Genomic DNA, 25699 nt, shown 5'->3' with positions numbered 1-25699 from the left:
CCTACCTCCACGTTAGAATATACATTTCTTCTATTTTAACATTAATACTAAATCAAAAACATTTTAATATATGGTTAAACTTAGTATTATTGATATCATGGGACTATCCAATCCTAAGAATATACACATTTACATGGCAGATAAGTTTCCATAGTACTATTCTCATTACTAAAGGATTCATTAAAAATTATCTTAAAAAATATCCAAAGAATTTAAAATGCTGATTGACAACTATTAAATATTTACACAATTTCTTCAGAACACATCCACTGCATAAAGTAAAGTACATATGTGAATAAATACAAATAAACAATCCTCTACTAGGTAGGCAACTAAATCACTGACATATAAACAAGGAGTAAAAACTATTCTAATTCAAAGACCTCTCAATATACTTATTACAAATGAAAAAATACAAAGGGACTTAGACTGAGTATCATAATTGGGGGACAGAAAGTGATAGAAGGAACAACGGAAAGCACAATAAACAAAGGCAGTAAAAAGTCAAAGGACTAGGAAACCTAACCAGCAATGAGAAAAGGCAGATCAACACTAGAGAAAAGTCAGTCTAACAACCCAATTTAAAAATGGACAAAGGACTTGAATCGACATTTTCCCGAAGAAAATATACAAATGGACAACAAGCACATGAAAAGATGCTCAACATCTCTAGTCATCAGGGAAACACAAACCAAAACAACAGTGAAATACTTCACACCCACTATGACGGCTATTATCAAACAAAAAAAAAAACAGAAAATAAAAAGTGCTAGAAAGGATGTGAAGAAACTGGAAATCTTGTATATTGCTGGAGGGAATGGAAATGCTATAGCTGCTGTGGAAAATGGTATGGAGGTTCCTCAAAAAATTAAATATAGAATTACCATATGATATGGCAATTCCACTTTAGGTATACACCCAAAAGAATTGACAGCAGGATCTCAAAGAAGATGATTATATACCTAGTTCATGGTAGTAGTATTCTCAGTCGCCAAAAGGTGGAGAAACCCAAGTGTCCGTCAACAGATGAATAAACAAAATGTGATATATACATACAATGGAATACTATTCAGTCTTCAAAAGAAGGAAATTCTGATATATGTTACAACATGGATAAACCATAAAAACATTAGGGTAAATAAAAAAAAAAAAGCCACACACAAAAGGACAAATATAGCATGACTGCTTATATGAGGTACTTAGGATAGTCAAACTCAGAGAGACAGAAAGTAGAATCGTGATTACAACATGTTGGGGCAAGAGGACATGGAGAGTTACTGTTTGATGGGTACAGGGTTTCAGTTTAGAATGATAAAAAGTTTTCTGGACAGTGATGATGGTCACACAACAATGTAAATGTACTTAATGCCAATGAATAGTATACACTATTTAAAAATGGTCAAAATGGAAAATTTTGTTATGTATTTGTCATCATTAATCTTAATTATTAATCTTAAATATATATATCATTTGAAAGAAGAGAACAGATTATAGGGGTTGTAGTGGATTGAATGGTGGCCCCCCAGAAGATATGTTGATCCCCTAATTCCTGGAACCTCTAAATGTGACCTTATTTGGAAAAAAATTACCTTTGCAGATGTAATTAAATTAAGGATCTTGAAAGGAAGAGACCATCCTGGATCACCAGAGTGGGTCCTAAATCCAATGACAAGAGAAAAGCAGAGAGAAATATGAGATAGACAAAAGAGAAGACACAGACACTCAAGGGAGAATGCAACGTGAGATGTAGGCAGAGACTGGAGTGATAAAACTACAATCCAAGGAAAACCAAGGACTGCCGGCAGCCTCCAAAAGCTGGAAAAGACCAAGAGCAGATTCTCCTTTAGAGCCTCTGGAGGGAGTGCATTGCTGTCAACACCTTGATTTCGGACTTCTGGCCCACAGACTAAATGAAGACAGTTGTTCTCTATGCCACTCAGAACACATCTCTATGCCACTTCCACCTCCTCACTCCCCATGTTAAATGCTTGCAAGGAAGCTTCCAAGAGGTAGTGCCACGCACACACACTAAGATGGCCAAGGTATCTACCAAGCCCTACACAGCAGGGACTGGGAGATGGAAGGCATGTTAGTGTGCTACGTGTGGTACTACTCAATGCCTAAATCACTATCCAGGCCCAGTCTTCCAGAATTTTCCAGTCTTCCAGTCAACCAAATTTTATTAGCAACTGAGCAGAAAAAAAGTCATAGATTCTTTTCTCTTTTTTGTTGTGGAGGGGAATTTTTTAATTATTAAAAAATGGTTAACTGTTTTCAATCCTTAGATGCGGATATAACCACATTTTTATGTCTTTTGTTTTTTTTTAAAGAAATTATGTTGGATTAGGAGTATACTAGTTGTGAAAAAGTATTGCCATGTGATTTGCAATGAGGGAAAGCTACTGTGTGTATTTTATTTTTTAATATGTACTATAAATAGTGATCCCTGTGTCTGTTTTAACCCTGCATGTACTGAAGCATTTATTTATTTCACCTATTAAAATGCTGTTTCTCAAAAAAATGGGAGGGGGGGGTGGAGCCAGTTGGAAAATACAGAAACACAGCAAGGTTAAGCAAAAAGTACTTCCGGACAGAAAGATAACATTATTTTCAAAAAAATCATTCATCAAAAATAACTCTTCCATGTTTGAAAGCATCTACAGGGTTCCCTTCTTTGTAATTAGGTAGTGTGAAGACACAAAGAGAAACCTTTTTATCAGTCTAAAATAATTCCTAATTTACTCTTAAACAAAGATTATCATGCTTTATATAAATTGAATTTCCAGAAAATTACCATCTAACGGCCTCCAATTGGTCCCTTAATTCACATTTTACATAAATCTTCCTAAGATACACTGCATATTTGTGTACTACATATTTTATTTTAAAAGGGTTATACATTCAGTATTGTATTGTATAGAAGTAAAATTCTTAGTTTGATTTTTATTTTCTTTCCCTCACTTAATTCAAGAAATCATCAGGTACTTTTTCTGCTGTCCTCACTCTGACTCAAACAGTTCTGTCTTTACCCCTTTCACTATGGTGAGGAATGGACAGCCAAACACAAAAGCTTACAAAGCGAAACAAAATCAAAACTGTGCTAAAAAAAAAAAAAAAAACAATTTGGTCTTAGTGATGTCTAAGGAATAAAGTGCATGTGTTTGGTGGAAGGGTACAGTGATATTCAGGAAAATGATACTATTCACTCATTTCCTGATTTTTAAAAAATTATATTTCGTAAAGGGCTGAGAAAGACAGAACACCAGTCTCCACAGAAGTATGTGAATTCAAAATTACATTTTTTTAACTATTTTATTTTCTTAACTGACCAAAATTAATTTGGTAATTTCATATTTAACTTTCTAAAATAAACTGGGTTTTGATAAAAATTGGTTTCACTTAACATTCTAGGCAGATTTACTGCCATTTGCCATTACTTAGAAATTTTACTCTAATGGCTGGATTTAAGTTTATAAGCAGATTTTCATCCCTGTTTAAAAAGCTTTACATGTTTTAAATGTGCAATTCATCATTGCCTTTTACTAGAAAGATAATTATTACTATCTACCACAGTGAAGATTTGGTTTGCATACACTACAAGTTTCTTTAATAAAAAAAATTGTATCAAAACAAAAAAATTTACTCCTCTTGCCATCCAACAAATCCAATGTTTTTAAAAGTTTTTATTAGAAAATTCCTCTTTTGAATATCTATATTCCAAGTACCTCTTATTCTGCCTTAGGAACAATAAAAGAAAGTATCAATCTTTGATAAACTGAAAAACTAAAGCATAATTACCTCTGCCTTAACACCTTCAAAGGACTCATTCTCAACCGCAAATTTCCAATTTAATTCAATCACTTTCATTTTCTAAGTTAATGCCATCTTTAAGTTCTTCATATCCTTAAGGCTACAACACACCAAATATATGTCCTACAAAAACTTAATCGGTGACAAACACAATATTAATTTGTGGCTATTAAAGAAAGAGCAGCTCCATTCTAAATTATCCAAGCACAATGCACCTGTTTTTGCCCCTAATTTTTGCCAGCCTAAGCAAGAATAGGTTCCCAGCAGGCCTGGAGCCTGGGCATGGTAAAAGACATGTGTCTGAGAAAATGACTAGGAAACCAAATCCCAATTCACTCAGTCTAGAAGTCAACACCTGCTATTCTGCGGTGTTCCTGTTGTGTGCATCTAGTGGGCGGGCACAGTGAAATGGGCCTGATCCCTGTGAGAATAGACAAAGGTAATTCCAGAAAGACTGGAGAGAATCCTCACTCCAATCAGGTGATAGCAACAGTGACTAGGCACCCCTCTGGACAAGGAGGCTAGGGAAGCTTGCCTGACACGTCCTAACCTTGTTTCTAACATTATTCTAGATAGCCATTTATATGCAGTAAATTATATAAAGTTCTTTACTTATATTAAAAGAACTAGTACTCTTTGCTTCTATCTTCTGTGGTGGTCTTTATATCAATCACATCCTCATCCCACTGTGACAACTTTGTAGATTCCTGGTTACCTCATTAGTCTATATTGCTACCAAAAAAAAAAAAAATGGGTGTGGGAAACAACACATGAAAAATTAAAATCTGTCCATATTTCCTGCCAATTTAGAAAATGTAGAGGATTTGTATTATAAATAATAATTATAATGATGAGATTATATGGTTTATAGATTTCTTATTTTTGCTAGCTACTCTACCACTTGCACAGAGTTGAGCTATAAATGCAGAAGATATTTCTTTGGTGTCTAGGCAAAATGCAGACCAGCTTGAGTTCATATCTTAATTCTGCCACTGACAAGTTGTATCATCTTAACAAATAGCATAATTCTTCAAATATCCATTTCATCTAGCCCATCCATTAAAATGGAACTTAAGATATTAATTTCACACAGTTCTTATAGTAAAAAAATTTTTTAATTAAAAAGAAAACTTCAGTATTTCACTCACTAATCATAGTTTCATATCCTACCAGCTTTTCTCATACCTTAACAACCACTTTATCTGCTCTCTAACCTCACTGAAAAAACAGAGACTCTGATTTAATCGGTTTAGGGTAGGGCACAAGCATCAGAATTTTTTCAAAGCTCCCCAGGTAACTGCTATGCAGCAAGAACAGAGAACATTGCCTACGCCTTGGATCCTTCCCTTTCCTTATATTCACTCTTCCTTCTCCAGACTATACCCCATTGGTAGCCACCTAAACTACTTTCTCAGCAGCATCTTTAAATCCCTGTAGCTCCATCATTCCAAGAAACTCATTCATTAAAACCCAAACCCTGGATATCAAGGCCACGATGCACTCTACTCCGCAGCTGAGCACTGCCAGAGAAAGGCCCACAAACCAGAGTAACACTACAGTTTCTCATCAATCTTAGCTGGGTTCTCAACAACCATTTTTTTCCTCTCTGGGACAGCTTTTTCTTTTATCCCCCAACTCTAGCCCCAACCAAACTACTATAAACCTTGAAGAAATAGTAAAGATTGTTAATTATATTACATTTCCACCCTTGAATGCATATTTTTGGATATTCTAGTGACAAAGTGGGAAATATGCATAAAATATTTATCCATGTATCAAAGAACAATTATTATCTCAAGAAAGCACTTGTGTACTGAGCTACAAGCTAAACTAGCTGCAACTCTTTCTTTGAGAAATACCATTTTTACTTGAAAAACAATTTACAGAAAAACTAGAATTATACAGACGTGGGTATTTGACATTTTCTTAAAAATGAACAAAGTGAATCTTCCATTTCAAGGAAAACAACAGACAGTATTTGTTACCAATAATAAAGTTTGAGCTTTCAAATAAAGATTCAAATTTTGGAAAACTTGTATTTGCTACATGACCTCCACAGCTTCTCAATAGTTGGTAGTTCAATACTTTTAATTTGTAAGAGTTCATGAATACAAGAAGTTAAATAATGATATCATTTAAACAGGAGCTTAAAACTATATTGTATTTGGAAATGCACAAAGTAACACTTGGTTAAACTGTCCAAAGAACTGTAGAGTCAAAAACTACCTACATGCAAATTATGACAAAAAAGAGAAATCTACTTTGGTGGTGGTTATCAAGGAAAGCTCTATATAGAAATAAAATCTGAGTTGTGACTTGAAAAATTGGTAGGAATTAGAAGTGAACAAGGCATCTTAGGAAGATTACAATATTTATATATTTTTTAAGAGAAACACTGTCTTCTGGTATATTTTTATTATTTCATCATATACTAATTTAAACTCCAAAGTAATATTTTAAGATCCTTAAAGGCAAGGGGTCACATATTACAACTGCTTGCTGTCTGCTAGAGAGATTATTAGCACATGGACAAATTTAATATATTGGACTACTTGGTTGGAAAAATAAGATTATTAACACAGGGAGGAAGCAGAATGGTAAAAATGTAACTCCTAGGTTAAATCTTAATTTAGCTAAATTGCCTTGGGTAATTTATTAAATCCTCACCGATTCAAACTCAAATACATCAAGTTTGGGGATTACCCTACAAACATGCTAACTAAAAGTACCACAGATAACTAATGATTGGAGAAGAAATGAGAATTTGTGTTCCTGTTTTTAAGCTGATCTTGTTATTTTTCATGTTATTTTCAAATAACTGATGCTATTCACATTTTTTGCTTCAGCAAAAGAAATTTATTAATATATATACAAAGAAGATGACAGAAACTGTATATAATTGTATTACTCAAAGAATTTTCTCTTTAAAGTGTTTTAATATGGCAGACATATTTTTAAATATTTTCAGTATGGTACACTATAACCTATATTATTGAAATTTAACCCACAATAGCACTGTAATAGTAAATATAATTCCAATTTATTCCTCTTCAGATATTCTAAAATATTGCATTATTTTCCTTTCCATCTATTTACATTACACATTCCTCCAGTCACTCTGATATTGTTTTCTCCTTTCTACAAACACACATACACACACTCTTCCCCCTTCGTTCGTATATACTCATTGATATTAATAGTAACTATGGCCACTAGAGGGCAATAAGTATACAAAGATAAATGTACTTATCTATGATGAATTGGGAGTCACAGTAATAAAACTAAAATGTGTATCATCACAAATCCTGAAGCATAGGCAGTTAGACTTAAATACACAATACACTTCATACTCAAAAATTATCACAGAAGAGGCCGGGCGCGGTGGCTCACGCCTGTAATCCTAGCACTCTGGGAGGCCAAGGCAGGCGGATCATTTGAGCTCAGGAGTTCAAGACCAACCTGAGCAAGAGCGAGACCCCGTCTCTACTTAAAATAGAAAGAAATTATATGGACAGCTAAAAATATATACCAAAAAATTAGCCGGGCATAGTGGCACATGCCTTTAGTCCCAGCTACTCGGGAGGCTGAGGCAGAAGGATTGCTTGAGCCCAGGAGTTTGAGGTTGCTGTGAGCTAGGCTGACACCACGGCACTCTAGCCTGGGCAACAGAGTGACACAGTGTCTCAAAAAAAAAAAAAAAAAATTATCACAGAAGAGTATAATGGTGCTCAAAAAAGGAATTCCATTTTCTCAATAAGCATTAAATAAAAAAATAAGCCTAATTCCCTTATGGATAGATAGTAATATTAGAAATTAGGATTTCTGGGCTGGGTGCAGTGGCTTATGCCTGGGATCCCAGCATTTTGGGAGGCCTAGGTGGGAGGATCACTTCAAGCCAGGAGTTCAAGACTAGCCTAAGCAACACAGTGAGACCCCATCTCTACAAAAATAAAAAATTAGCTGGGCATGGTGATGCATGCCAGTAGTCCCAGCTACTCAGGAGGCTGAAGTAGGAGGATGCAATGAGCTATGATGACACCGTTGCCCTCACGCCCAGGCAACAGAGCAAGAGATCCAGTCTCAAAAAAAAAAAAAAAAGAAAAGAAAAAGAAATCAGGATTTCTTAATATTATCCTCAGAATAAAGAAGATCATAGGGGAGAAACAAAGAGAATTGATTTCTTCAAAGTCTTCCACTATCACATTACGAAAACAATGGACTGAAAACCAAAGAGGATTTACCAACCCTTTCTTCTATTGAAAACCAAGGGAAAATGTTACAGGTATATTTTTAGAGAGAGGAAAACAGTGACTATAGAGATAAATATAGCCTTCGGTTCTTTTCCCACAATTAAGAATGCAGGGGAAACAGAAGTTAACAGTCATTAATTTTTGACATATAATATTACTGTTTTTTTGCACAGAATGTAAATTCAAATGAACCTACTTGATTTATTAAATACTTTATATTTACTTATACTGACATTACAAAACTGCAACACTCATAAGGTCAACATTTTTTAGCAAACCATAATTTTCTTACCCTCATTGGATGTATATCAGCATAAGGAGGTTTTCCTTCAGCCATTTCTATAGAAGTAATACCAAGGGACCAGATGTCAGCCACACAGTTATACCCTATTTCTTGAATTACCTCAGGAGCCATCCAAAATGGAGTTCCTATCACAGTATTGCGTTTTGCCATTGTATCCTGCAATAACATTACACAGATATAAATACTACTACGAAAACACAATGGAAATCTGTACACCAAACATATTCTTTAAAAAAACATGTTAAATCCTCAAATACCATAGATTATATCTGAAGTTGACAATTTTGCTAGGATCTCAATGAGTTATAACATGAAATATTTGGAAATCTTGAATTCTGAAATAACCAAGAGTCCACAAGTACCTGATCTCCACTACTGTCATTAAAGACGCTTACTAACAATAGTACTATAACAATAAAAGCTAAGAAATGAACCAATGTAGCTTCCCTTTTAGAAGACTTAAGTGTTTTGATGATAAAATATTTTCATATTCAATGTCCCTTAAATTGTAAATTAAATAATACTCAAATTTGGCTCAATTATAGTTTCTCCACAAAAACAACGAAGTTGTACACTTCTTTCCATATCCCCAAAATAAGTTAGGAAACATTAGTCACAATCAAACCAGAACAAATAAGTCAAAAGTGTTCCCAAAATTATTAAAGTTAACTTGGGTGAGAGGTGAAAAATTACCTATGGGTACAATGTACACTACTTGAGTGATGGGTACACCAAAAGCCCAGACTCCACCCCTATACAACATACACATGTAACAAAATTCAACGTGTACTGTTTAAATCTATTAAAATTTAAAATGAAAAAAAAATTGTTAACTGAAAGGCATGGAAGCAGTAGCAGGACATAAATTTTAATAGAGAAGCAAATGTCAAAAAGATAAAATAAATGAAGTTAACTTACGGTTAACTGACCAGCTACTCCAAAATCTGCCAATTTTGCATGGCCTTCTGTATTGAGGAGAATATTTCCAGCTTTTATATCTCTGTGTATTTTTCTCATAAAGTGCAAGTATTCTAGTCCTTTCAATGTAGATTTAAGAATGGTTGCAATTTCGTCTTCTGTTAACTAGAAAGAAATATTTATAAAACTATAGGAAAATACCATGTTAAATAAACTCTTACAAAAGAGTACTGGTAAAAAGCACTTCTTTCTAATGACCATTAAACCTTGAGGAAAAGCCTAACAGGCAAATAATCAAGAACTCTTCTTGCCCCACAGTATGCTTTGGCACTCTTATTACACACTTTACTGATGATTAAATTTCTCTTGTCTTTAAAATTAACAATGCCATTCCTAAAGCACAGAACACACCCCAAGAATCAGCCTGACCTTAAGAAATCACTATTTCCCAGGTCTTCTAACACTGAAGTGGCACTATCACAGCTATCTTTCCTGAAAAAGTAAATTCAGACACTCTTTCCTGCGATATCTTCAATTCTAGATGTAAATGAAAACAGCATTACATAAAGGACAGGAAATGAGGGAACATGGCTTGCCATGTGTCTCCTGCATGAAGCATTTACACCAATGTCAGTCCTACTGCTTCTAGCCAGGTCACTCCTAACCCACCCAGTCCTAGAATGCTGACCTAACACTGAGAACCCAAAAATAAAAATGTCAGAGAAAGATTAGGAAAATGGAAATACAAGCAAAGGCTATCAGATAAAAGAAAAAGGGGAGAGAAAAAGGCTGAGGAGGAGACGGATAGAAAAGGAAACATTCTTTACAGTTGCAGCAGTAGAGTCACTGCTACCTGTACCAGGCACTGCACTACAAGTTTTGCATACATTATCTCATTTATCCTTATAATAATCCTATAAGGCAGTATGATATTTTAAAACATTAAGAAAGAAAAATTTGGTCTTCTTCCCAGCTTCCTGTCAAAATAGCTCCTAAAACCCCTGCAATTTGCTGAGTGATAAGGATGAGAGGGATCATATTTTGTCATTCATTATAAGCCTATAAATAAGCCAATAAATAAATAAGCCAGTAAGTAAGCAAATAAATACATAAATGAATAAATAAAATATTTTAAGCCCCTTTCAAGCACGCCAGAGTTTATGCTGATGGGGTAAACCTTGATGGTTCCCTACATAGCTTCAGCCTGGGGGCTGGTTGCCAGAGGAACCAAACATGTGATCAGAAGTTTGGAAATTTCAGCACTATCCCTGACCTGTAAAGAGGGCAGAGGGCCTAGAGATTAAGTTAATCATCAATGTCCAAAGACTTGATCAATCACATCTACATAATGGAACTGGCAATGAAATCCTTAAACAATGGAGAATGCTGGCATGGAGCTTATAGTCTACGTACAGGTAACCGGATTAATTGATATTTGATGATAATTTCATACAAAACAAGATTGCACAAGAAAGTATCACTGACAATGGCTATGAGGACAATAACAGAGAGCTCTTGAAAGACAATGACTGAGAAGCTACATTAGATTAGATATCCAAGAAGACCTAAGAGACAATTTTTACAGAAGTCTAAATCATACGAGGGAGCCAATCATATGAATGGCTATCTTGTGTTTGCGTAATGGGATCACAACATTACACAAAAAAGGAAGGTGGAGATGAAAACATCTTGAGAGTCACTGAAGATGGCTGACTAGAGAGCACAAGACATTTGACTCCTCCACAAAGAAGAACAAAATAGCAATTAAATAATCACACTTTGAATAGAACATCAATTCTATTCAGCAGAGAAAGGCATCAAAGGAGAGAAAGGTAAGGTAGACAGCCTGGCAGAGATTGAATGGGAGCCTGAAGAGGCTCTTCAGTGCAGAAAAGGGTTAGATGAGAGATTCCCCAGTGGTCCATATTCTCACCTCAGACACCTATAATCCCAGCCATTGGAGAGTACCTCAACCCCTGCAATCCCTGAGACTGGCATAGGGTGCTCCCTAGAGTCCACAGGACTGCAGAGCTTCAAGGAAACTCATGCTGGGTCCTATGCACCCCGCAAGTCACAAAGAGCCGCACCACAAGACCATTACGAGAGCCTCGCCTCCACCAGACTGCATCCTGCCCCAGGGACCAACAGCCCCTGCATCTCCACATCCCTGCAGCCCCACAGACACCTGCCCGTGTCCACCCAAAAGGCTACAGTGGCAAGATGCCAGTTGAATCCAGTGGAGTGGAAGGGTCTCCAGCACTCTAGCCCACACAGTGTCCTCCATGCTGGGGAAAGGGTGGTGCACCACACCAGGGAGGCTGCGTGCAGAAAAAAGGGAGCCGAAGCACAAGCTCCACAGAGCCTGAAACCCACATGCCTGGGGTGGCTACTACATATACTACATGTACCAACCCTGAACCTCCCAGCAGCACAGCCACAGAGCACAAGCACATGCCCTGAGGAAAGACCTTCCCTGCGCACTGGCCCCACTGCTGCTGCCACCCAAGCACACCACCCAGGGGATGGGAATTGCCCCATCCTGCTCACCATGCCTGTGCCAATGCATACCACCAGGGGGCCTAAGGACAGGCCTACCTGGCCTGGCATCATCTACACTAAGTGCCCAAACATGTCACCCGGAGGCCCAGGAACAATCCCACCCCATCAATTGCCCCAGGAGCACATACAAACCATGAGGGGAGGTAGTAATGGCCCCAGAACAACTGCTGCCACACTAGAACACCCTCAGAAGTTACCCTGCCTTGCCCACCACAGCCTACACCCATGCACCAAAGCCTACGCCCATGCACCCCATCATGGGGCACCTGAAAACAGACATGCCCCACCTGGTACCACTCCCCCTGTGCCCGAACACACCACCCTGAGGGCCTGAGGATTACCCTCTCCCATCAGTCACCCTGGGCACACATGCATATCACCAAGTACCCTAAGAATAGGCCCAGAAAACCTGCTGCCAGTGCCCAAGCATGCCATCTAGTGGCCTAGGGATTTCCTCCCCACTGACCACTACCAATGGCATCTGGACACTCTTGCTGGGAGCCTAAGGAGGGCCAATCCAGCCTGCTACCATGACCACAGCTGGAACACACTAGCACATGACCCTGGGGGCCTGGGTACTGGCCAGCCTAGGCCGTCACAGCAAACGCAAACACCCGTGAGAGCCTCCTGGAAGCCTGCGGATTGTCCCACCACAGCTACTACCATTGCCCACACCATGCACATTGCTCAGGAGGTCCTGAGGACTTGTCCATCCATTCAGCCTAACACTGCTACTACTGGCACCCAAGCAAGCTGCCTAGAGGCCCAAGGATAAGCCCACCTGGACTCATGAACACCGGTGCCCATGTATGCCACCCAGAAGGTCAAGAACAGGCATGCTCAGCCCATCACTGCCACCACTGGGACCCAAGATTGAGTCTACCAGTGTCCTGTCCCCAGCAAAACCTGACCACATCCTCCGCTAACAATCACAGCCTAAACCACTGAGAAAATCAAAAATACCACTGGATTGTGTTTACAGGTGAAGAAATCATACAGAGACTACAATACTGAACACATACAGAATCAAAATGCCCTTCCCAACCAACACCATAGCTACAGTGACAGAAAAAAAAAATTTCCCATATGAAAGTCAATCCAAAACTTTAGAAGTAACTGTTGTACCTGATACCCAGATATCAATGAAAGAACACATGAAACATGAACACGCAAGGAAATATGACATCTCCAAAGGAAGAGAATAATCCCCCAACAACAGATTCCAGTGGAAACGAAATTTTTGAATGAAAAAGAACTCAAAATAATGATAGTAAATAAACTCAAGGAGATACAAGATAAATAATAAAAAGAAATCAGAAAAACAGTTCAGGATATGAATGTGAAATTCACCAAAGAGATATCATGAAAAAGAACCAAACAGAAATCCTAGAACTAAAGAATTCAATGAATTAATCAATCAATAGCTCAACAATAGATTAGATCAAGCAGAAAAAAGAATTTCAGTATTTAAACACAGATATTTTGAAATAACCCAGTCAGACCAAAGAAACAGGAAGAAAAACTAAAAAGGAAAGCCCACAATGACAGAAACACCATAAAGCAACCAAATATCATAATTTTGGGTGTTCCAGAAGACAAAGAAAAGTTTAATAATGTAGAAAACCTATCTAAATAATAGCTGAAAATTTCCCAAGTCTAGCAAGAGTTTTAGAAATCCAGATACAAGAAGCTCAGAGAACCTCCAAAAGATACAACCCAAAAAGCCCTTCTCCTCCGCACATTATAGTCAAACTGTCAAAAGTCAAAGACAAAGACATACTTCTAAACACAGCAAGAAACAAATATCTAGTCATATATAATGAAACACCCATCAGACTAACAGGAGATTTCTCAGCAGAAATGTTACCGGTCAGGAAAAATTAGGATGATATATTTAAAGGGCTGGGGGCAGGTTCAGAACTTGTAGCCAAGAATACTAAACCCAGCAAAATTTATCCATCAAAAATAAAGAAGAAATAACTTCCCTGACAAACAAAAACTAAGGGAATTCATCACCATTAGACCAGCCCTACAACACATGATTAAGGGAGTTTTACACCTGGAAACAAAAGGATACTATCCACCACCATGAAAACACACTGAAGTATAAAACTAACTGAGAAAGAAAACACAGATGAGTAAGAAAAAGGACTCAAGGCAGGGCACAGTGGCTCACGCTTGTAATCCTAGCACTCTGGGAGACAGAGGTGGGAGGATTGCATGAGGCCAGGAGTTCAACACCAGCCTGAGGAAGAGTGAGACCCTGTCTCTACAAAAAATAGAAAAATTAAACAGGCGTGGTAGCACATGCGTATAGTCCCAGCTACTCAGAAGGATGAGTCAAAAAGATCACTTGAGCCCAGGAGTTTGAGGTTGCAGTGAGCTATGATGATGCCAATGCACTCTAGCCCCAGCGACAGAGCAAGAGCCTGTCTCCAAAGAACAAACAAAAAAAGGACTCAAAGGTTGCCACTACAGAAAACCACCAAACCATAAAGATCAACATTAAGAGAGAAAGAAACAAAGGATACGCAAACAACCAGAAAACAGTTAACAAAATGACAGAAATAAGTCTTTCCATATAAATAATAAAATTGAATATAAATTGATTACATTTTCCACTTAGAATACAGACTGGCTAAATGGATAAGAAAACATGACCCAATTAACTATATGCTGCCTACTTACTTCATCTGTAAAGACACATATAGACTGAAAGTAAAGGGATGGAAAAATATTTGATGTAAACAGAAACCAAAAATGAGCAGAAATAACTAAATTTACAACAGATAAAACAAATGTTAACTCAAAAACAGTAAAAAGAGACAAAGAGGGTCATTATATAATGCCAAAGGGATCAATTTAAGAAGATGATATAATAGTTCTAAAGAGATATGCACCCAACAGTGGTGCAACCAGATATATAAAGGAAATATTATTAAGTCTAATGGGAAAGATAAGACTCCAATACAGTAATAGTTGGGGGACTTCAACACCATACCTGACACCAGACAGATCATCTAGACAGAAAAGCAAGGAAACACTGAATTTAAACTGCACTTTTAGGCCAGGTTCAGTGGCTCACACCTGTAATCCTAGCACTCTGGGAGGCCGAGGCAGGAGGATTGCTTGAGGTCAGGAGTTTGATGGAGAACAGTCTGAGCAAGAGCGAGACCTCATCTCTACTAAAAATAGAAAAAAATAGCCAGGCATGGTGGTGAGCGCCTATAGTCCCAGCTACTGGGGAGGCAGAGTCAGGAGGATTCCTTAAGCCCAGGAGTTTGAGGTTGCTGTGAGCTAGGCTGATGCCATGGCACTCTACCCTGGGCAACAGAGCAAGACTCTGTCTCAAAAGAAATAAAAAAATAAAAATAAATAAACTACACTTTTGAACAATGGACCTAAAGAGTCATTTATAAAACATTTCATCCAACAGATGCAGAATATAAATTCTTCTCATCAGCACATGGAACATTTTCCAGGATATACAACATATTAGATCACAAAACAAAGTCTCAAATTTTTTAATACTGAAATAATCTCAGACTACAATGGAATAAAACTATTAACAGAAATCAACAGCAAGAGGAACTCTGGAAACTATACAAATACATAAAAATTAAACAACATGCTTCTGAACAACCACTGGATCAATGAAGAAATTTAGAAGGAAATCAGAAAATGTCTTGAAACAAATGAAAACAAAAACACGATATACCAAAAGCTATGGGATACAACAAAAACAGTGCTAAAAGAAAAATTTATACCAATAAATGCCTACATCAAAAAAGTACTATAGAAAGATTTCAAATAAACAGCTTACTGATGTACCTCAATAAAAAATAAGAACAAACCAAAGCCAAACTATAGTTAAAAAAAAAAAATTAGTACAAGAAAATAATAAAAATCAGAGCAGAACTAAGCAAAATAGAGACCATAGACAATACAAAGGATCAACAACAACAAAAAAGTCATTCTTGTGAAAAGATAAGCAAAACTGATAACCCATAGGTTGACTAACCAAGAAAAAAAGAGAGAAGACCCAAATGAACAAAATTAGAAACAAACAAACAAAAGGAATTACAAAAGATCAGAGACTACTATTATGAACAACTACCCACTAACAACTGGAAAACCTAGAGGAAATGGATAAATTCCTGGACACGTACAACCTACCAAGAATGAATCAGGAAGAAATTAAAAACATAAACAGACCAGTAACATGTAATGAGGTTGAATCAATAATAAAAAAAAACTCCCAAAAAAGAAAAGCCCAGGACCAGAAAGCTTCATGGCCAAATTCTACCAAACTTATAAAGAAGAAATAGTACCAATTCTAATCAAAATACTACAAAAAATAAGAGAGGAAAGAATTCTTCCTAATTCATTCTATGAAGCCAGCATTATCCAGATATCAAAACCAGAAAAGGTCACAACCAAGAAAGAAAACTAAAGGCCAACATTCCAGATGAACACAAACACAAAAATCTCCAAGAAAACATTAGCAAAGCAAATACAAAAGCACATGGAAAATATAATAAACCACAATCAAGTGGGATTTATACCAGAAATGCAAAAATAATTCAACATATACAAATCAATAAATATATCTCATCAACAAAATGAAGGACAGGAATCATATGATTACTTTAACTAACACAGAAAAGGCATTTGATAAAACTCAGCATCCCTTTTCTTTTTTATTTCAGCATATCATGGGGGTACAAAAGTTTAGGTTACGTATGTTGCCCTTGCCCCACCCCCGAATCAGAGCTTCAAGCATGTCCATCCCCTAAACGGTACACATTGCACTCATTATGTATGCATACACCCATCCCCTCCCCCCCATCTGCCCGATACCCAATTAATGTTATTCCTAAATGTGCTCTTAGGTGATGATCAGTGAAACCAATTTGATGGTGAGTATATGTGGTGCTTATTTTTCCATTCTTCGGATACTTCACTTAGTAGAATGGGTTCCAGCTCTATCCAGGAAAATACAAGAGGTGCTGTATCACCATTTTATTAATCCACTCATGTATTGATGGGCACTTGGGTTGTTTCCACATCTTTGCAATTGTGAATTGTGCTGCTATAAACATTTGAGTGCAGATGTCTTTTTCATAGGATGTCTTTTGTTCTTTGGGGTAGATGCCCAATAATGGGATTTCTGGATCAAATGGTGGATCTACTTGTATCTCTTTAAGGTATCTCTATATTGCTTTCCACAGAGGTTGCCCTAGTTTGCAGTCCCGTCAGGAGTGTATGAGTGTTCCTATCTTTCCACATCCACGCCAACATTTATTGTTTTGGGACTTTTTGATAAAGGCCATTCTCACTGGAGATAAGTAATACCTCATTGTGGTTTTAATTTGCATTTCCCTGATGATTAGAGATGTTGAGCGTTTTTTCATATGTTTGTTGGCTATTCTTCTGTCTTCTTTTGAAAAATTTCTATTCATGTCCTTTGCCCTCAGTATCCCTTCATAACAAAAATCCTCAACAAACTAGGCATAGAAGGAACATACCACAACATAATAAAGACCATATATGACAAATTCACAGTTAACATCATAATGAACGGGGTAAAGCTGAAAGCCCTTTGTCTAAGAACTGGAACCAAGCAAAGATGTCCACTTTCACCACTCCCATTTGACATAGTACTGTAAGTCCAAGCCAGAGCAATCAGGCAAGAGAAATAAATAAAAGACATCCAAACTGGAAAAGAAGTCAAATTATCCCTCTTTGCACATGACACAATCTTATATTTAAGAAAAACCTAAAGACTCCACCACAAAACTCCCAGATCTGATAAAACAGTAAAGTTGCAAGATACAAAATCAACATTAAAAAAAAAATCAAAGCATTTCTGTATACCAATAACAAACTAGCTGAAAAAGCAATCGAGAAAGCAATCTCACTTAACAATAGCTACATAAATACCTAGGAATAAATTTAGCCAAGAAGGTGAAAGACCTCTACAAAGAAAACTACAAATCCTGATGAAAGAAATTAAGAGGACACAAACAAATGGAAAGACATCCCATGCTCATCGATTGAAAGAATTAATATTGTTTAAATGACTGTATTGCCCAAAACAATCTCCAGATTCAATACACTTCCTATCAAAATCCTAATATCGTTTTTCACAAAAATAGAAAAAAAATCCTAAAATTTATATGGAACCAAAAAAGAGCCTGAATAGCCATAGTAATTCTGAACAAAAAGAAAATAAGCTGGAGGTATCACATTACCTGCCTTTAAAATATATTAATCATGGGTATTATAAATTGAGATATGCTGTAAAGGTCAAATATGTAGCAAAGATGAAAGCTTATACAAAAAGTGAGAATACAAAGTATATTATTAATAATTTATATATTGATTATCCACTTAATATTTTATGTATTATTTTATATTAATTATTAATGTTAACTATATCATAAAATGTTACATAATATATAAAATATTATTTCATATTACATAATATTAATATGTTTAATACATTATGAAAATTAATTTCACCTTTTCTTTTTCTAATGTGGCTATTAGAAAATTTAAAATTACATGTAGGTCATGTTATATTTCTTTTGCACAGCACTGTATGAGAAACAGTCCACATGAGCAGGGATCTTTGTTTTGTTCATTGATGTAGTCACAGTGCTCAGAACCAGCCTGGCATACTATTAGCACTCAGTAAATAATGAATGAATGGGTAGAGACTTGATACAAAAAGAAAGGAGATACCCTCAGCTGATGTTCCCAATCTTTCTAAATTAGTGGTGTGAAGCCAACGGGGGCATGGAGGGGATGGGAGTGCTGTTTAGGGCCACCACACTGCACCACTGCAGATGATGTGCCAGGTGATGGTACTGTCATATGTGTCTGGGTTTTCTCTTCTGTCCTCATTCTCTACTCTTTGTATAAGGATTAAAGAGCTTGAGTGTTACTGTTGCCCTATAGAGACATACAAGATTTCAGGAGTTTTGCAAGGCTTTGCCCTGAAGGAATATGTGAATGTGTTAGTCCACATATCAAAAGCTGCCTCGCCTCAGGAGGGCATCTCACCGATCAGTAGTGCCTTCTATGGCAGCGCTGTCTCAGACCTGTTGGCTTGCTCCTGACCCTTCTGTACGACAAAGCTCGGTATGGGGCCACAGGTTGAGAACTGATCAAAGAGTGCCTGCCTGACAGACACCTGTGGCTAAAAGCAATTAGCCTAAGGGACAGTTCCTGCTTCACTCCTGACTATCTGTCTCAATCAACAAATAACTAGATAAAGAAATATACAGCTGCTATATTTCAGTTTAGCCTTTCTCCTAAGTGATAATTTTATCTTAGGACTTAGAAGTTTGTCTTAGAAAGATTTTGTAACCATTTGCACAAGTTGATAGAGTTAATTAAGGGATCTCTAGAAGCTTTTTGGGAGACTTTTAACCTAAAGGAACTACCTGTTATTATGTAAATCTGTTACCCCTGGCAACCAATCGCTGTACCAATAAATACTGATGCAGGACTTCACTTGTGGCCTCACAGCTCATAGGAATGCTGGAGGACCCCTGGCTCTCCATCTTTATAAAAACAATACTTTCATCTCTGTGTCTTCTTTTATTTCTACATTCTCTATCTTCTATTATTTCCTTATCCCTTTCGACAACCCCTGCCAAAGAGACCCGATTTTTGCTGAGAGTGTAGCTAACTCCCCACATGTTACCAGTCCATAAGATTACGTCTTCTTTAATTACTTCAGTGCTGACCTTTTCGGTTACCTAGCCTTCAATTTTTATCCTCTTAACATTCCATAATTTCCAACCAATAAGTCACTAATCCTCCATTAATTCTTTGATTTGTTATTTCTGCTTCTGTAAGCCTATATTTCAGAGCTTTACTACAGAGAGTTCAGAATTAAACAGACTTTAGGGTCTCAGAATCTGTCTGATTTCAATGCCAGAAAGCCACGGGACAAATCCACAGCAAAACTAAATGAAGATTTGCCAGGGATATTATATTGATTCATGAACTGTCCAGTTTTGCTAGATGGTTTGAAAGGTCCAAATTGTTTTAGTTGTTCTTAACAACTAAAATTCTCACTATTTGGACATCAATCTATTTGTTCATTCAACAAATAGCTACTTGACTGGCTCACTGTGCTGATACTGTTCAAGGTGCTGGATCAGTGACGAGGAAACTTACAGTCCCAGTCTTCATGAAGCTCACAAGAATACCTGAGAACATACATAGCCTGAATTTTGTTCTGAGCTGTTAAAGGTAAAGAGGGCTTTTTGTCCTTTAGTAATAAACCATCCCCCTACTTCAGGGAGTCAGTATTCTCTTATTTACTTCATATCCTCCTCTAACCAACAAATGATGCAATATCCAATCATTCATTCTAGTACACGAACATGACTTAATTTAAAATTATTTTAACAACCCATTTGAATATTAAAGTTCAAAAGCAGTATCTGTACTTCAAGCCTTTTAACTTCAATTATGAAATAAAATGTTTCTATCTCTCAATGAAATCGTTTTAAACAATAAACAAGCAAAAAAATATTTTCAAGAACATAGACACGGCCTAGCACTCTGGGAGGCCGAGGCGGGTGGATTGTTTGAGCTCAGGAGTTCGAGACCAGCCTGAGCAAGAGTGAGACCCTGTCTCTACTAAAAATAGAAAGAAATTATCTGACTAACTAAAATATAGAGAGAGAAAAAATTAGTCGGGCATAGTGGCACATGCCTGTAGTCCCAGCTACTTGGGAGGCTGAGGCAGTAGGATCGCTGAAGCCCAGGAGTTTGAGGTTGCTGTGAGCTAGGCTAACGCCACAGCACTCACTCTAGCCCGGGCAATAAAGCGAGACTCTGTCTCAAAAAAAAAAAAAAAAGAACATGGATGCATATTGTCTTAAATTGTTACATTACAGTTTATAAAAAGTATTCTATGTGATTTCACAACTACTCAAGTAAGCAGAAACACTTATCATCATCCATTTTTATAGATGAGGAAACAAACTCAGAGAAGTTAAGTGGTTTGCCAAATGTCATACAACTACTAAGTGGCAAAGCTCAGATGTCATCTAAAGTCAATACTCATTCTATCACGCCACTGCCAGATGTTGCAAACATAAATTTATGAACTGGTCTTACTATTAAAAAAAAGTGTTTCAAGGCTTAGTCCAAAGGTGATGTTGAAAATATGTGACAATCAGTAAAGCAAATGTCTAATCAAATCAGTTGTCATTCATAATACCAATCAATCAGAACAGCTACCAGTGTTAACAACTGTAAGAACAGACACCAGCCATCAATAAGAAGTAAAACTATCAGCCCTGAATATCAGGCAGAGTGCCTACCCCACCTCAGCATTCCAATTTAAATTAAATGATATGCCAGCCAATCAAAACAACTATACCTGTTAATGAATCCTGCAAGTAAGCACAGTCACCATGACTGAAAACTAACCCTTTGTATATTATGGGTGGCTTTATGAGTATTTTATTAAAAACAGATGCTCAATCTCTCTAAAACAAATACATGGATCAATGATTTAAATAGTTTTAAAATACATAAATAAAAATAAGGAAATCAAAGTAAGGTTCAAATCACTAGGAAGGAAGAATAGTTTCTATTCAAAAAGAGCACACAATTATGAGAATTTCTTAGCTTTGTCTACATAAAAACTATAAACTTGGAAAAATGGTAACTAACACATTAGTATATAGAATTATTTAGAACATTAAGAGCTGACATAAATCCTTCAGCAAAACAATAAAACTCCAATAAACAGGCCAAAGATTGAATATGCAATTCACAAAACTGAAAAAAGAGCTCGTTAACATACATGGAAACTATTAAACTGTACTAATTACCAAAGAAAAGCAAATTAAAACAATGAGGTAGCGATTATAAAATTATACCACATGGGTCCCAACGTTGCTAAGCATAACAGCACACGCGGCAGACTTCGAATTTAAAACCATTTGTGTAAGTGACCTAAGAATTCAAAAATATTTCCCAAAAAGCATTAGATAAACATTCATTTACTGAAAAATCATTTATTGAACACTTATTCTATGTTAAATTTAAAAAAAAATCTAACCTAACCTCATGCGGTTCCAATCTAGCAGGAAAGACAGATTTTTAAACTTACAAACTATCATAAAAAGCACTTTCCAATGAAAATGGAACCACAAGGGTGTGCACTTAGAGAAGGAAAGAGAAAGTGGCATTAAAATTAGGCTTTTGGCCGGGCGCGGTAGCTCACGCCTGTAATCCTAGCACTCTGGGAGGCCAAGGAGGGTGGATCACTCAAGGTCAGGAGTTCAAGACCAGCCTGAGCAAGAGCGAGACCCCATCTCTACTAAAAATAGAAACAAATTAGCTGGCCAACTAAAATATATATAGAAAAAATTAACCGGGCATGGTGGCACATGCCTGTAGTCCCAGCTACTTGGGAGGCTGAGGCAGTAGGATTGCTTAAGCCCAGGAGTTTGAGGTTGCTGTGAGCTAGGCTGACACCACGGCACTCACTCTAGCCAGGGCAACAAAGTAACACTCTGTCTCAAGGGAAAAAAAAAAAAATTAGGCTTTCAATAAGAAAAGTAGTTTGCTATCCAGAGAAAGGAAAGACTACCAATAGAGTAACTCAAATAATGAACTAAAGAATAGAAATATAATAGTTATGAAATGAAACTCGGAAACCAAGTAAAGCCTACTTTTCTTCCTTCCATTAATATGAGAAAAATGGTGAATATAAATAGGCCAAATTTCAGTTGCACCAAAATATCTTAGGAAATTTGGAGGGATAAATATTTACCTGGTTTCTTTTAACTATCAATGGTATCAAATAAACTTCTGATAGGAGCAATATATATCAACATTTAAGCCACTCTGCAAGTATTGTGTGTCATTAACAGGGAAAAGGAGTAGTAGGAGATAGGACCATGTATTTATTCAGTGGACACTATATAGCAGGCCCTGATCTAGATGTTTATTTCATGTCTTTTAGACACATTGACCATTTTGTTATTAAAAACTAAAAAGTTATATAGACATCTAATCTTTGACAAAGCAGACAAAAACATACACTGGGGAAAAGAATCCTTATTCAATAAATGGTGCTGGGAAAATTGGATAGCCACATACAGAAGACCGAAATAGGATCCACACTTTTCACCTCTCACAAAAATCAACTCATGGTGGTAACAGACTTAAACCTTAGGTGTGAAACTATTAGAAATCTAGAAGAAAATGTTGGAAAAACGCTTATAGACATTGGCCTAGGCAAAGAATTTATGAAGAATAACCCAAAGACAATCACAGTAACAACAAAAATAAACAAATGGGACCTGACCAAATTAAAAAGCTTCTGCACAGCCAAAGAAACTGTCATGAGAGCAAACAGACAACCTACAGAATGCGAGAAAATTTTCACATGCTACACATCCGATAAAGGGCTGATAACTAGAATCTATTTAGAACACAGGAAAATCAGCAAGAAAAAATCAAACAACCCTATCAAAAAGTGGGCAAAGGACATGAACAGAAACTTTTCAAAAGACAGAAAAATGGCCAACATACATATGAAAAAACACTCAACATCTCTAATTATCAGGGAAATGCAAATCAAAACCACAATGAGATATTACTTATCTCCAGTGAGAATGGCCTTTATCAAAAAGTCCCAAAACAATAAATGTTGGCGTGGATGTGGAAAGATAGGAATACTCATACACTCCTGACGGGACTGCAAACTAGGGCAACCTCTGTGGAAAGCAATATGGAGATACCTTAAAGAGATACAAGTAGATCCACCATTTGATCCAGAAATCCCATTATTGGGCATCTACCCCAAAGAACAAAAGACATCCTATGAAAAAGACATCTGCACTCAAATGTTTATAGCAGCACAATTCACAATTGCAAAGATGTGGAAACAACCCAAGTGCCCATCAATACATGAGTGGATTAATAAAATGTGGTATATGTATACCATGGAGTACTACTCAGCTATAAGAAACAATGGTGATACAGCACCTCTTGTATTTTCCTGGATAGAGCTGGAACCCATTCTACTAAGTGAAGTATCCCAAGAATGGAAAAATAAGCACCACATGTGCTCACCATCAAATTGGTTTCACTGATCAACACCTAAGTGCACATATAGGAATAACATTAATTGGGTGTCAGGCAGATGGGAGGGGGGAGGAGAGAATGGGTATGTACATACATAATGAGCGCAATGTGCACCATCTAGGGGATGGACACGCTTGAAGCTCTGACGGGGGGGGGCAATATACATAACCTAAACATTTGTACCCCCATAATATGTTGAAATTTAAAAAAATAAAAAATAAAAAACTTGACAGTCATTTTCCTAGGTGGAGTCTTGTTTTCAAATAATCTCTAGCTGTTTTAACAAATTTCATTTAGATAAAAAAACAGCCAATTACCAAAAGAAGCTAGATTTTTATTTGGCAAAAGAAAGAACAACTGCTGCCTGTAACTATACAAAATTTAAAGTAGTACCTTTTTCATTTCTGTAAGACCTTTCATCAGTTTTGATGGGCCCATAGCCAACTATTCCAAAATGGTTATGTTTATACTGAAAGTACTAAGGGGAAAAAAACATGAGAGAGGGTCTGCTTGGGACAGAAGAAGGAGGTAATGTAAGAATTCAGTTCTAAGATGGAAAAGTCTTTTTTTTTTTTAAGAGACAGTCTCATTCTTTAGCCCAGGCTGGAGTGCAGTGGCAAGATCATAGCTCTATGTCACCTTCAACTCCTGGGCTCAGGTGATCCTCGCACCTCAGCCTCCCCAGTAGCTGGGACTACAGGCGCATGCCACCATGCTTAGCTAATTTTTTTGTTGTTTTTTAGAGACAAGGTCTCCCTATGTTGCCCAGGCTGGTCTCAAACTCCTGGCCTCAATCAATCCTCCTGCCTTGGCCTCCTGAAGTGCTGGGATTACAGGCGTAAGCCACTGTGCCCACCCTAAGAGGGAAAAGTCTTAGATCCATTCTCAAATCACAGCTAATACTTCTTTTAGTGGTATTTGTTAAGAATCCCCTCAAACAAAAAATTTTATCAACAGAGTATTTATTCATGAATTTAATTAGGTTATCCTCAGTACATTACAGATTGAATTTCATTTCTTTCACTATAAAAATGGGGCAGTATCATTTAAAACCATTTGAATCACATTTTATAATTTTTTAAAGGAGGGTGGTACAGAGATAATAAACCATGAATGAAACACTCAGCAATCAGGGATAGAAATAAGACATTTACAGCTGAGCTAATATATTAAAAGACGGAAGTCTACATCTGGTTTCAATACTGGTATGAATTCACTGGCAAATTTAAGAAGAATTTCATTGTACAAAAACAAAAAGATGGTTTTGATAGGCTTTAGTCTTCTGGTTACTTTGTTTCCAGAGTCATATGATTAGTGTAATAATATAATACATTTAATATGTCACTGTGAATATGGTTTTGATAAAAATGCACCCACCAACTTGTCTCAAGGGTACATGGACAAAGAGTTTTAAAATACATATACTGCCTTAATGTTTTTGTATCAGTAAAAATGAATTCAAGTGAGGTTTTGTAAGTTCAAACAAAACTAAAAATTTTATTTTTCTAAAAATGAGTCTTTAACAATCTTAGCTAAACTTCTCCTTTTGACATAATTATGTATATAAAATGATATATTCATTATACATTTCCTATTATTAAGAACACACAAAAAAGACACAGTTGTCACTTTCAAGTACCATACACAGATAATAGATAACTACAGATATTTTACTATAAAATTTTAAGTTTCACTTCTACAGTGATTTTACATAAGTGTTGAAAAC

General features: G+C 36.6%; 1 protein-coding gene across 3 annotated transcripts in view; it reads right to left on the bottom strand.

Moving 5' to 3' along the window:
- Window positions 1–25699, bottom strand: part of STK3 (serine/threonine kinase 3) — a 277013-nt gene that overhangs the window by 191464 nt on the left and 59850 nt on the right. For all 3 annotated transcript variants that reach the window (XM_045560703.1, XM_045560704.1, XM_045560705.1), the window contains exons 5-6: window positions 9283–9447; window positions 8353–8520 (exon numbers count right to left, since the gene is read on the bottom strand). In XM_045560703.1, coding sequence (XP_045416659.1) covers window positions 8353–8520; window positions 9283–9447 — 333 coding nt within the window. The remainder of the gene's footprint in view (window positions 1–8352; window positions 8521–9282; window positions 9448–25699) is intronic.

This window comes from Lemur catta, chromosome 9, assembly GCF_020740605.2.
Source record: "Lemur catta isolate mLemCat1 chromosome 9, mLemCat1.pri, whole genome shotgun sequence".
Taxonomy (NCBI): Eukaryota; Metazoa; Chordata; class Mammalia; order Primates; family Lemuridae; genus Lemur; species Lemur catta.
This window is presented reverse-complemented; position numbering and strand designations above follow the sequence as displayed.